Raw genomic sequence first — 12,533 nt, 5'->3', positions numbered from 1 at the left:
TTGTTTTTGTTTTTTAAACAAGTTACTGCCTTCAGCTGATTACTTCACTGCAGCTACAGACACAAATCAGATGGATGAAAAAGGTCGTTTGAGGATCTGCACACAGTCGCTTTATTTATAAGTGGAGCCACGCACACACATGAAAATACTACACACACTGTTCTGAAGGCATCAAAGCTTCACTTATCCAACGGGAAGTTTGACAAAACATGACATGAACAAGTTAACTGAACACAAAAAAACCTGCTCAGGCAGGTTTACCTTTTTAGGATGAGCTACCTGAGCGTTCGGCTCACAGGAATTACTTATACATACAATCATCTCATAGAGCTGATCGATTTTGGCAATGATCACAATTATTTAAAACAATAAGTCAGGGTGCAGTATTTTTTTGTTTTATTTCCTGACTCCCTGACTTCACGTAAACTCAGGCTGAGCTAACCTGATACTCACACAGATCCAGCCCACTTTAGTTTTTTTAAACTGAATACTGGTTTTCATTTAAGGAAATAGGACATCCAACTTTGTGCAGTCAGTAAGTTTTTTAGGGACTTGAATTTAATGCTGTCTGAACCAGAGACAGAGAGGAGAAATAACAGCAACACAACATTTTCTGTTTTACAAACCCAGAGTCGCCTGTACCAGCAGCTACAACCATATGTGCACTTTTATATGCAACACACATACATGTTATAGTTTGTGCTGTTGTTTGACACTTTCTGTGCAATAGTGTACGGCTGCTGATGCACTTGCACCCTCATTAGTTATTCTTTTATAACAATTATCCTCCAGTATTTTAAAATGTCTTATCATTTTAAATGTTTTTCAGTGTCACACCCATTATGAGGTTAGCATAGCTGCAATTTCATTGTGTTTGCATGATGGGAGGAAAAGTCCTGAGTCTACAACACTGACTCATTATGGAGTGAAGAGCCTCGTGGGCTGTAATAAAGAACGACAGGCTGAGGTGGACAAAACACGGTAATGTTTAGTAAAGAGAGCATTAGATTCTTATACTTCTGATTTCAGCCCATAAACATCCAATATGCCTGATTTCCCATCATGCTGTTCTGTAGCTGTGCTGTGTCTTTGTACTTACTTTGTAATGTTGGTGCATGCAGTAGCGACACACTTTGGTCTTGATGTCTTTGCTGACATGTTTGGGGGATGGCAGGAAACCGCATTTAGGCTGAAAACAAAACATCAGCTGAGTGAGACACACACACACACACTCATACTCACCCTCATGTGACTTTAGTCCGATCACTGTGTGTGTGTGACAATGGTGTAGGTCCTGGCCACGAGATTTCTATCTCTATGGCTGAACATCACTTTTATTACTGAGCTTCAACTGAAATTAACAACAAGCCAAATCTAATTAACTTTATTATTTTCAGGAAGAAATATCTGGAGGGGCATTAGTTACAACAATGAATGTGAGTTACTTAACAAAAGTCTGTGTGTTGCCCTGTTATTCCTGGACGTGTAATAAACAAAATATCTAAAAAAATTTCAATACAAGTTTCAATAACAATCCAGGATTTTCTTTTGCAGTAAAGGACAAAAAGTCTTTGATGTGTGACCTTTATTGTTTGAAGGAAAACCCCTGACCATGTACAAAGGGACAAAGTTGGCTTAGACTACCACAAGTGTGTGTGTGTTTACCTTGATCTCGATGCAGAGTGGGGGAGTGTGTGTTGGCTGGTGGAGGGCTGGAGACGTCAGGTTGGGCAGACAGAGCGCACACCCACTGTAGATGTCCATCACCTTATCACAGCGCCACGCTGACGCACACAGAAAGACAGAGCGTTTGTTTAATCTGACTGCAGCTCATTGTGCCGTTACAGAACTATCACAAGTCGAAACAAGCGATAAACATTTCAGTCTCACCTGGACGTTGATGTTGGACTTTGATTGATAACTGCCGCACAAACTCGAGAGGCAGTTTAACCACTTCCTGTATGGAAAATAAAGCATCTGTTAAGCTGCTGCTACATCTATGTAAAGCACCGCTAACTCCAGGCAGCGTGCTTATCTTAAGTTCATCATGGAAGCGATAGCATGCAGAGCAGGCTGGTGTCACAAAGTCAATGTCGAACATTTACATAAACACCCTAATAAAAATCCTTCCTATAATACACAACCGAAGAATCATACAAAACACTGCTTTAACACGTTTTAATAACCATCACATGTGAGGTACGGCATGAATTTGGACACTACTATAAATGTAAGAAGGACAAATTCCGCTTTTACATGTAAAGTTAAGCATCATCTGACCAGGGAATGATGCTCATGTGGTATAAGCCCTCCAGACTTCAACACTGACTCATTGTTTTTCGGAATATCTGATTTATGATGCAGCTCAGAATAGATCAAACTGGTGAAACAGTCCACTTAAAAATAAATAAAGCAACCTTAGGCATCGTTTCTGTTTGGAAAATTGTTATCTCATGATTTCTGAATGTTCTGATAGTCTTGTCTTTAGGAGTCACAGTTGCTTTAGCAAAGATATGTCATTGCTATAAATGAGACATCTACTTCTTTACAGTGTTGCATTACTTTATATTTAGGAAGTATTAAAGGCCACTAATAACTGAAATTGCCGCTCTCATGAATGGCTAAAGTGACTTGACAAACACAGATGCGAGCCGCGCTTTGGTCTCTCTTCTGAACAAAAGATGGATCAAGTCTCATTAATTAGTAATGTCTCCACAAGTGTAAAATGGTAATCACTAGGGCTGCTCAATAAATGGAATTTTAATCACGATTACGATCTGGGCTTTCAACGATCATTAAAAATGACTGAGCCGATTATTAGCCCCTCCCTCGTGCTTTACTCTCGCGCTCCTCCGGCAAATCGAGCGCACCTCTCTGCATTTCAAACACGTGTCACAACAATTAAGAGGACCCGAGGGAAGCTCGGAAAGCTAAGCAGAAGTTATTTGGAGAGGAGAGTGACTGCCGTTGGTTGAAAAGAGGTAAAAACAAAAAAAACTTCAGTGGTGTGGAAACATTATGGGTTTGCGGAGTCAGACGTGGATCAAGTAGACACAGTGTGTAAACTTTGCTATGGTGTAGTAGCTGCACCACAGAGCAACACTGCAAAGTTCACTAAACATAGATGTTTACATTTTTCATTTATTTCTTATATTGCAAACATTTGCACTGTTATCAATATTTGCACACTATTTTATATTATTTTTTAAAGTCATTATTCAATACATTGTTATTATTAACCCTTTAAAGCCGGTCAGAGCAGCACGCTCTGTTTTGTATAACTATTTTTAAATCCCTGTAGAACCGGAACCAGGTAAGCTGGTGCAATAATTTTTTGCATATGAAACCGGAGGAGTTGTACTTACATCTTATGCCATCAGCTTGTCCTCGGTCACGGTTTCCTTCCACATAAAGCTTTGCAAAAATTGCATAAAAAGCGCTTGCAGGAACAAAAACATAATATTCCAGAAACACGCTTTGCCGATCCGATCAGCTGTTCATAACACTTCCCACAGTGAAACAGACGTCAGTGCAAACTATCGCATGCCCGCCATTTCCTGCCCGAAACCGGAAGTGATGTCATTTTCGCGGAAAATGTAGTTTTTTACTTGTAGGCCTTAAAAGCCTATACTGGTGTTTTTATAAGTCATGTTTGACTTTTCTGAATAGTTTCTGGGATGCTTAGAACTCAAATTGCACTGCTGGAAATATTTTATTTTGATGCACCTGCTGTTTTCTTTGCAAATTTGCATCATAGGATTGTTTTTTTGTTTTTCCTGCAGTATATAAAAATTGCTGTATCTCCAAAATAAAACTATGAAGACACTCAAAAATAAATTTCCTGTTGCTGTAAACTATTTTTTGCAACTTTTTTTGTATTTAAAGTTTTGAGGGATAAACCTTTTAAATTTCTCTAAGTAGAAATATATGTAAAAAAAAAACAAAAACGATTTTCAATTTTTTTGTAGTTTATTGCACTTTTTTTTACAATTAATGTAATTACTATGGACTTAATGAATACATATCATTAAAATATGGGCTATAACAGTTGTATTGATGTATAGCAACTTGAAATGCTCCCACAAATGGCACTACAACATGTAAAAAAATAATATAAGCTCTGGCGGACTTGGTTCTATGGTAGGTCTTAAAGGGTTAAATAAATATCGTCAAATAATCGAGATCTCAATTTCAGTGAAAATAATCGCGATTATCATTTTTGCCATAATCGAGCAGCCCTAGTAATCACTACAACATATCACCCGACACCCGCAGCACACTCCAAACATCTCAAGATAAATAATTCTGGTAGAGCACCTGACACGGGTCTAGGGATGGTCATGATTTTCAAAGAGTCATTCAGGAATAACAATGCATTCACATTTTCATTAACACACTCCAATTTACAAACACGGGCAAGCAAACCAGTGCTATAACTTATAGGATATATATAATGAATCACAAGAGCCTGGATCACAGAGGGGATGCTCTAACATTGAGCCAGCAGATGAAGACAAGCGGCAGCACAGCCATACTGGATGTTCTCCTCTACAGTTTATTACAACAAGTAAAAGGAAAAAGGCAACATATTTTAAACGAGGACATCCACTGATCCTGAAACCCTCTGTGATCCAGGTCCTTCGCCATCCTCAGTGATGCAAAGCTAAATCAGTCCAGTGTTCCTGAAAGTAAAAGACTTGACCCCATCTTACCCCGCTGTGGATAAACTTCTCCCCAAGCAGGCTGCTCATCACGTTGGAGCTAAAGTCAACAATGTTCTGGATCTGCCTGTAAGCCTGCTCTGCTGTCTGGGGGACAAACACACACAAAGACAGGCAGGTAAACACACACACAAACCAGCAGGTAATATCATGTTAGTTAAAGCCAAATTTTAACAGCAAAGGAGAGATATTTAATCGCTTCTCGAGTGTCACGGAATCAGATATGATTATAATGAATCTGTTAGTCAAACAGATGTGCTGCTGTTCAGTGATGCATTTTCCTCCAACTTGCACAAACAGCCGGGAAGTGTGAGCTTTGGAGGATTAAAGGTAGAACTCTCTACAAAACCAGCCACACCCATGATAAACACTGACTGAAGGTGCAGCATGAAATGGAGAAGTCTGTGCAGAAAAATCATCTGCCAACAGGAACAGGATGCAAGATTTAAAAGAAAAGAAATTTTGTTAAATTACCAGCTGGTTAATCAGCTTTGAGCTCATGCATATGAAAGAGGAAGTTTCTAAAAATAAACCAAGTCTGTGATTAAAAAAAGAAAAATAAATTAACTCCAGAACCAGCAGTAATGTGAAACCTGAACTCCACCAACCAGTACTGGAATCTCTGGGATTTTAACACCCATATACCTACATGTTTTCATACAGTTTTTTTTTTCCTAAAAGCTAAATGGTTCAGTTAGCAGAAAACCACCATACTAAAAAATAAATGCATGAACTAGTTTTTCAGAATTGTGGTAAATCGGGAAGTGTTATCCAGGTTGTGGTGAGCAAGGGGTGGATCTAACTGTGACAGGGCACGCTCATATGGTAGCACCTTAAAAAATGAACACCCTTCTGTTTATTAACAAGACTTAAAGCTGACATATGAGTTAAAGGAATGCAAGCTTAAGCTGCTTGTACCATTTGTTTTACTTTTTGAACCCTATTTAACGTCTGTGGTATGACTCATGACTTAGACGTTGGAAACAGTCAGTCCTGACATTCTATCTGATGGAATGAAATAAATTTGAATTTTGGGCGTGGGTGTGGGGCCACACTTTGGTTTGCATTTGAATCTTCAATCTGACAAAGATGTAAACAACTACAATCTCCATGTAAATGAAGGCTGTGAGGCAGACTTCAGTCAGCCAACAGGTGCGAACAGCCTCATTTACTCTGTCCATCAGCTGGCAGCTCATGACCAGCTTCGTGAGCTGACATAAAAAAAAAAAATAAAAATAAAAAACAGACACTGGTTAGTTTGATATTTTTCAGACAAGAACCCCAAGAAAAGCAGAAAATGTGAAATACTATTTCTACTTAAAAAAAAAACAAAAAAAAAAAAAACAACTTGAGGTGAACTGTTCACCGCATGCGGTTTAAGTAGAGCTGAGTCAAGTTAAGCCCGATGTGCAAAAAGCCGTGTTGATAACAGTAAACTGTTTTCATTGCTTCAGGTTGTAAATTCTCTGACAGCAGATATAACATACTAAGTGCTTACACCAGTGTGCCAATCAGTGCTGAACTCCTTAAACTGAAGACAACAGACCCAAATTTCATCCATTGCCCTCCCTCAAATCAGTTTCAGGAATTAACAAAGGTCAGAATTATCAGCAGTAGATTGTGATCCATGCCAACTTTTTTTATATATTGATTTCCCCAGAAATGGCTGCACTGATCCATCATCAACTCAATGGTGGGAGGGGGAAGGGGGGTATTTCTGTCTGCTAGTTTGACATTACACTGGAGATTCATGCGACAGTGTTTGCAGAGACGCTTGTTTGTCTCCAATTATTTTCCACTTGGTGTTTGCGCTCGTCAGTGAAAAATGACACTGTTGCAAAGAAGACATGACGAAGACTCAAGGAGATGCTGATGAGACATTTTACACATACAAACCAGACTGAACAAGTTAGTACAGCTTTAAAGGGCATGCATAAAGTCAAGAACCAGTAGATTGTTAGTAGAGCTGGGTGATAGAACGATAACGATATGTATCGCGATATAACTTTTACTCGATAGAAAAATTAAACTATCGCGATAGACCTCGCCGCTCTTGTCCTCTTTAAAAAAAAGAAAAAAAGAAAAAAAAAAAAAAGAACAGCCAATCCAAATTACGTAGCGCAGAGCCGAACCAATCACAGCCGCAGCGTCACGTCACGTGACTTGTTACATACAGCACAAGTGCCAAGCCGCACATGTGTATTTGTTTGGGAAGCAGCCAGCCACCGTACCGCCCGGGTAATGGAGGAAATGAGTGCGCCGACTAGAAAAATCAACCGAGCGTGACCGAAGAGAAAACATGATGGTTCCAATGCCGGAGAGATTGTCGAACGGAAGAGCCATAGAAGTTCCGTAGTGTGAAGGCATTTCGGCTATTTCAAGTCTGACAAAAAACAGAGTAGCGTGCACTGTAAATGTGCCGAAAGCAAGTCTGGAAATACAATAAACTGGTGCATGCGCTACGTCCACACGTACCCGGGTATTTTTGAAAACGCAGATTTTTCTATGCGTTTGCACCTTTCGTCCACATGTAAACGGTGTTTTTGGTCACTGAAAACGAAGATTTTTGAAAACTCCGTTTTTGCATTTACGTTTGGACTAGAAAAACAGAGAAAACGCAGCGTCAAAGGTGTGCGCATTTTTTGACGTCACACTGTGCGCCAAGTTATTGTTTCGGTGAAATGAATTTCTACAATACTGTTACTGTTAATTCTACTCTCTGCAGTGTTTAAATGCTTACATATACACACAGTTACTGTCCCTCCACACATACGACCCCAGCTTTGTTTACTTTTTCCCACCGAGGCTTCTAGACTTCTGATTGGCCAACATTTCTGCACGGTTAGGAATCTAGCTCCACCTGCTGCTTTGGCATGTTCATAGCAGCGTTTTCCTTCATTTCTCCCTTTATGTGTGGACGGGATTTTTTTTTTTTTTTTTTTTTTTTTTTTTTTAAAAAACGAAAACGGAAAATCTCCGTTTTCAAAAATACCCGTGTACGTGTGGACGTAGCCTCAGTCTCTGACTGGAAGCGCTAATTCGTCATTCGGCTTTTGTCAGACTAAAGTAACTGTTAAAACTGTTTGAAAAGCTCAGCTATACAACAAGGAGAGATTGAGAATTTCCTTTTAGTTCTCAGTTTATTTGATATTGACAAAAGTTAGTCAGTTTTGTCTGTTCTTCTGTAAAACAAACTAAGATTTATTTTTAGAATTAATATTTTGTTTCTAAGTGGAATTGACAATTTAGTCTGTTTCGTTTGTTCTATTTTGAAACTTAAACGCTTTAGCGGCTGCCTTTTGTGTAGTTTGCAATATTTGCCTTTATTTATCTGAAAAAGTCTCATGTTCCTTAAGTACATCTACCCTGTTGAACTTATTATGGGAAATAAATATTTAAATAAAAACAAGCTGCTGATTATTTCACATTTTACTTGTGAGCAACGGCACATTAAAATCTTACAAATATAGTTATTTGGCTTATATCGTGATAGATATCGTTATCGCCAGAAATGAAAAAAACATATCGTGATATGAAAAAATCTTATATCGCCCAGCTCTAATTGTTAGGATTTAACAACATTTTAGCTGTTGCACTAACATAAATGCACTTATGTTCAATAGTTAGAGACTAAATAAATCCCTCACTGTATGCAACGGAAGCTCGGTGAAAGGTATAGCCTACATTCTTTCTCTTAATGCAAGGGGAAGGAAATAAACTCAACAGTGTGCATGTTTCTCTGGCTCTCAAAAGTGTAGGCTCAGGCCCTCCACCCCTTCAGCGAACAGACTCATTACCTGTGGAGGGTTTTCAGAGTCCTCTGCTGGATACTTGAGTAGGCGCAGAACTCTGGGATGCTGCAAAAGACATCAAAAGCATCAATTAAGCTCATTTTTGGAAAGAAGACAAAAAAAAGGACACATCTGGACACACATCTGAAATACTGAACCCAGTCAGTGCAAGTCACAAGAGTCCTTAAGAACATCACGTCCAGAGTGTGTTTGGGAACAAAACACACGAGTGGTATAATTAATGCTAAAGACTGCAGTAGGCATCCAAATATCTGCATCGGAGTGCAAGTTCAGACTTGTGTTACTGTGCACAAAAACATTCAAACACTCAGTCAGTGAAGCCCATTCACACGCCTTAGCACGCTGACAGAAAACACAGAGACTTTAGTTCTGATCGTCAACATGCTCACAAAAAAAAAAGTTACAGAGCAGACAATGCATTTTACTGCACTGTGAATGTTGTACAAACTAAATAATAATAAAAACAATATATAAAATAATCAACATTTATTGTTTATTATTAATTAAATATTATATTTTTAATGAAGTAATTCAATAACCAGGGTCAATTTTTTTTTCAAGTTAAATGTCCACAGATGCAATGTTATTAAGACTTTTCACACGTTGTAACACCGCCCTGAACATTTTCTAGAAATTGCCCACGACACCCACATGTTCACTCCCTGCACACTCTACCCACACGTTACCAGCGCTTAAACCACATAGAGCCTTTTCAGTAGTGTAAATGCACCTGCTGTGTGCTACACGTGGGAAAGAAATTAATAAAAGAAACTGGCCTCGTAGGTCACGTGTAAAAAAAACATCTAATGTTAGAACTGCTTTGAATAAAAGGATGTAGCTTTGCATGTAAAGCCTGCTTCTTTTATCTAACTCCTTTGAAGCCACGCTAATAAGTCTGAGCTCTTTGTTTTCCAAACACATTCCCAGAACAGTTTGTGAAACGATCATAACTTAATTTACTCAGTTGTGTTAGCGGAGAGAAATTTCCCACCCTTACTTAGATGTAGTGATTTTGGGCCCATTTTCCATTTTTAGAGAGTTAAATAAAGCAGAATTATATTTAGAGGGGAGCAGGACTTGGATGTGTGGATCATTGGGGCGCTTACACCACAGTCAAAGGACAGGGGGCAATCGTGGCTCAAGAGTTAGGAGTTCGCCTTGTAATCGGAAGGTTGCCGGTTCGAACCCCGGCTTGGACATTCTCGGTCGTTGTGCAAGACACTTAACCCGTTGCCTACTGGTCAGTGTTCGGCAGCCTCGCCTCTGTCAGTGTGAAGGGGTGGATGACTGAATGTGTAAAGCGCTTGGGGACTAGTAAAGCGCTATATAAATATAGGCCATTTACACATATGCACACTTCATTATTAATTCACTATCACTGATTTACATGGGCCCTTTTCAGTTCAGTTTTCTTAGTTCCAACAATGACGCATGCCCGACACACACACAAAAATATTTTATCTCAAAAACTCATGAAAAGCACATCCTATTACAGATTACTTTAATTTTTTATATTTCATTTGACTTCTTGTTTTCAGTTTAGTTTTAGTTAGTTTCCAGAGTGGGTTTCCTCCTTTCAGTTTACTTTTTATCAGTTTGTGTGTTAGTTGAGGTAAACATCAGCACAGCTTGACAATAATACTGAACAACAGCAGTTCCCTCACAGTCTTATAGATCAAAACTCCATACGTCAATGTGGACATTGACATTGACATTGATCACAGCCTCATCAGGCAAGCTGTGATTTTAACAGACTAAAAGAAATTTTAAAAAAAGACTAAAACTACGTAGATTTCTGCTTTTATTTTGAGTTAAGTAGTTTTCCACTTCAGTCAGGTTTGGTCCAAACTTTGACTGGGTCTGCAGCACCTTGACATTTTATTTATTTATTTATTTATTTTTAAAGATATGGTCATATGTAATTGATTCATTTATCTTCAGCACATGGCTTCTTCTAAGCAGTAAGGGTGTGCTTAGTTTTTCAGTCCTGTTAAAACTTGTCCACATGACTGAAAATGCCAAGAACAAATCCAGCTGGTTTTGTCTGGTCCCATACTGTCATTACAGAAACTAGGAGTCCTGTGTCTGTGAGGTTTATAATTCAGATCACTTAATACTCTTTGCAGAAGATCAGGCAAATCCAAAGTGTGTCTGCCTCTTACCAATATAAGCAAACGGGTATGCTGTGTCATTCCTGCCCAAGTACATTTTACTCACTCATGCTCAATGGCGGGCCATCATGCAAGAAAAGAGCATGATGAAAACTCTTGAGATATACATCTGTGCCACTACAGGCAACAATCTTTTTTTTTTTTATTATCATCACTGTAATCTAATTAATGACTGGGACTGACTGATGGTAGTTTGGGATATGCAAATTGTAAAATCTTATTTCCCAAAGGTTCGCTACAGCAGATGAGCTAGCACAGTTTTTATACCAGATGCACTTCTTATATAACCTTCTCATTTTTCCGAGCTCAGGAACGGCACTAGGAGTGGACTAGCTTGTGGCTCGCTAAGGCTAGGTTTCTGTGTCCTCCAGGTCACGAAGAAAAGGGTTTTTGCATATTAGGTGAATCTGTTAACCACTATGCCACAGACCAATTTTAAAAATTACAACCAGCTAATGTTTTACCATTTTGTTTTGTTTTTTTTTTTCTTATCTTCTTTGAAAAAATATAACAACTTTTCACTCATCATGGCAATATATTTGAGTATTCAACATAAAAATGATGTGACGATCAATAGATAGATCGATAGATGCCACAGTTCAAAATAACAAGGTCTATGTAGATAAAAGTGCACAAAAAGCTGTGAATAATAACTGTTATCCCTTATACGGTCATGTCAGGCACAGAGCTCTAGCTGTGAACACAGAAGCCCCACCATCCTGTTTCTCCACCCTTCTGTTTGTGTGGGGTAGCCAATAAGAGTAAAGGGAGAGGAGCTAAAACAACTATTTTGAGACAGTGCATGAACTGAGAGTCTGCGCCAAGGCCCCCACTGAAGATAAAATAAGGACCGTTTTAAACTGTGAATCGTGCAAAACTGCTCTAGCAGAGCCCAAGTATTAAAATATTACATGATGGATATATATTGTTTAACTTCTTTGATCTGACAAGTATTTAAATTCCTGGATCAACCAAAAACAGGCACCTTCATGTGGTTTTGGTATAAAAGTTTAAAAAAATATTTCTCAGATTTTATCCATATGACTTAGGGCTGTTCGATATAACGATATATATCGGATGACAATATAAAAACATCTATCGTTTCATTTTACGCTATGGTTTGCTTCGTGGTGTCGCAAAATAAACTGTTTACGGCAATATTTTTCATCGTTTTGATGGTCACTGTAGTGGCTATATTAATTTCTTAAAGTTCTCTCTTTCTCTTATATTTTATATAACCACACTATGGAGGGACAAGCGCCTGTTTTTATGTGTTGTGGTTAGCAACAACACCATCGCGTATCCGTTTGTTTATGTTCCACATAAACCTTTCACAATAAAGCTCAAGATCCTGTTGAGACTTTTCAAAATAAACGGAATCACGTGAAAGAGCAGATTATTTACGGATGAGAATTTAAAAAAAAAAAAAAAAAAAAAAAAGAGCTGCCAGGTGCTAAAAAAAATAAACCTTAGACTCAAACGTTAGAACAGGCTTTTCCCCACAGCAAGCCTAATAAATACTCACAAAAGAAAACGGCGGCCGTTACAACTTCTGTCTAAAAATGTATAGTTTCATGCATCTGTTAAAACACTGGAGTCCAGCTACATGAAGCGCAGCTGGAAACACTTCCCACAAGACAAGCTGCCCGAGATTCACAGAATTTACAGAAAATGTTACATTTTTGTGATTTATATCGTTATCAGGACGATAGAATTGGGATATGGGATATGAGATTTTGGTCATATAGCACAGCCCTAATATGACTCATTTCTGTCTATTGCTATTTCTCTTTAAGCAACTCTCTGTGGAATTACCATTTGGTGACACT

The 12,533-nt window shown here is 38.5% G+C and overlaps 1 protein-coding gene across 2 annotated transcripts in view; it reads right to left on the bottom strand.

Annotated features, from left to right (window-relative positions):
* ippk (inositol 1,3,4,5,6-pentakisphosphate 2-kinase) overlaps positions 1 to 12,533 on the bottom strand; it is a 30,293-nt gene that overhangs the window by 10,778 nt on the left and 6,982 nt on the right. For both annotated transcript variants that reach the window (XM_086293128.1, XM_086293127.1), the window contains 5 exons: positions 8,519 to 8,578; positions 4,713 to 4,808; positions 1,891 to 1,957; positions 1,666 to 1,784; positions 1,100 to 1,189 (listed from right to left, as the gene is read on the bottom strand). In XM_086293128.1, the coding sequence (XP_086149254.1) occupies positions 1,100 to 1,189; positions 1,666 to 1,784; positions 1,891 to 1,957; positions 4,713 to 4,808; positions 8,519 to 8,578 (432 nt within the window). The remainder of the gene's footprint in view (positions 1 to 1,099; positions 1,190 to 1,665; positions 1,785 to 1,890; positions 1,958 to 4,712; positions 4,809 to 8,518; positions 8,579 to 12,533) is intronic.

This window comes from Aulonocara sp. 'chitande type north' Nkhata Bay, linkage group LG5 (assembly GCF_057382095.1).
Source record: "Aulonocara sp. 'chitande type north' Nkhata Bay isolate Kocher_YH1m ecotype deep benthic linkage group LG5, A_spYH_male_GT1.1, whole genome shotgun sequence".
NCBI classification, from domain to species: domain Eukaryota; kingdom Metazoa; phylum Chordata; class Actinopteri; order Cichliformes; family Cichlidae; genus Aulonocara; species Aulonocara sp. 'chitande type north' Nkhata Bay.
This window is presented reverse-complemented; position numbering and strand designations above follow the sequence as displayed.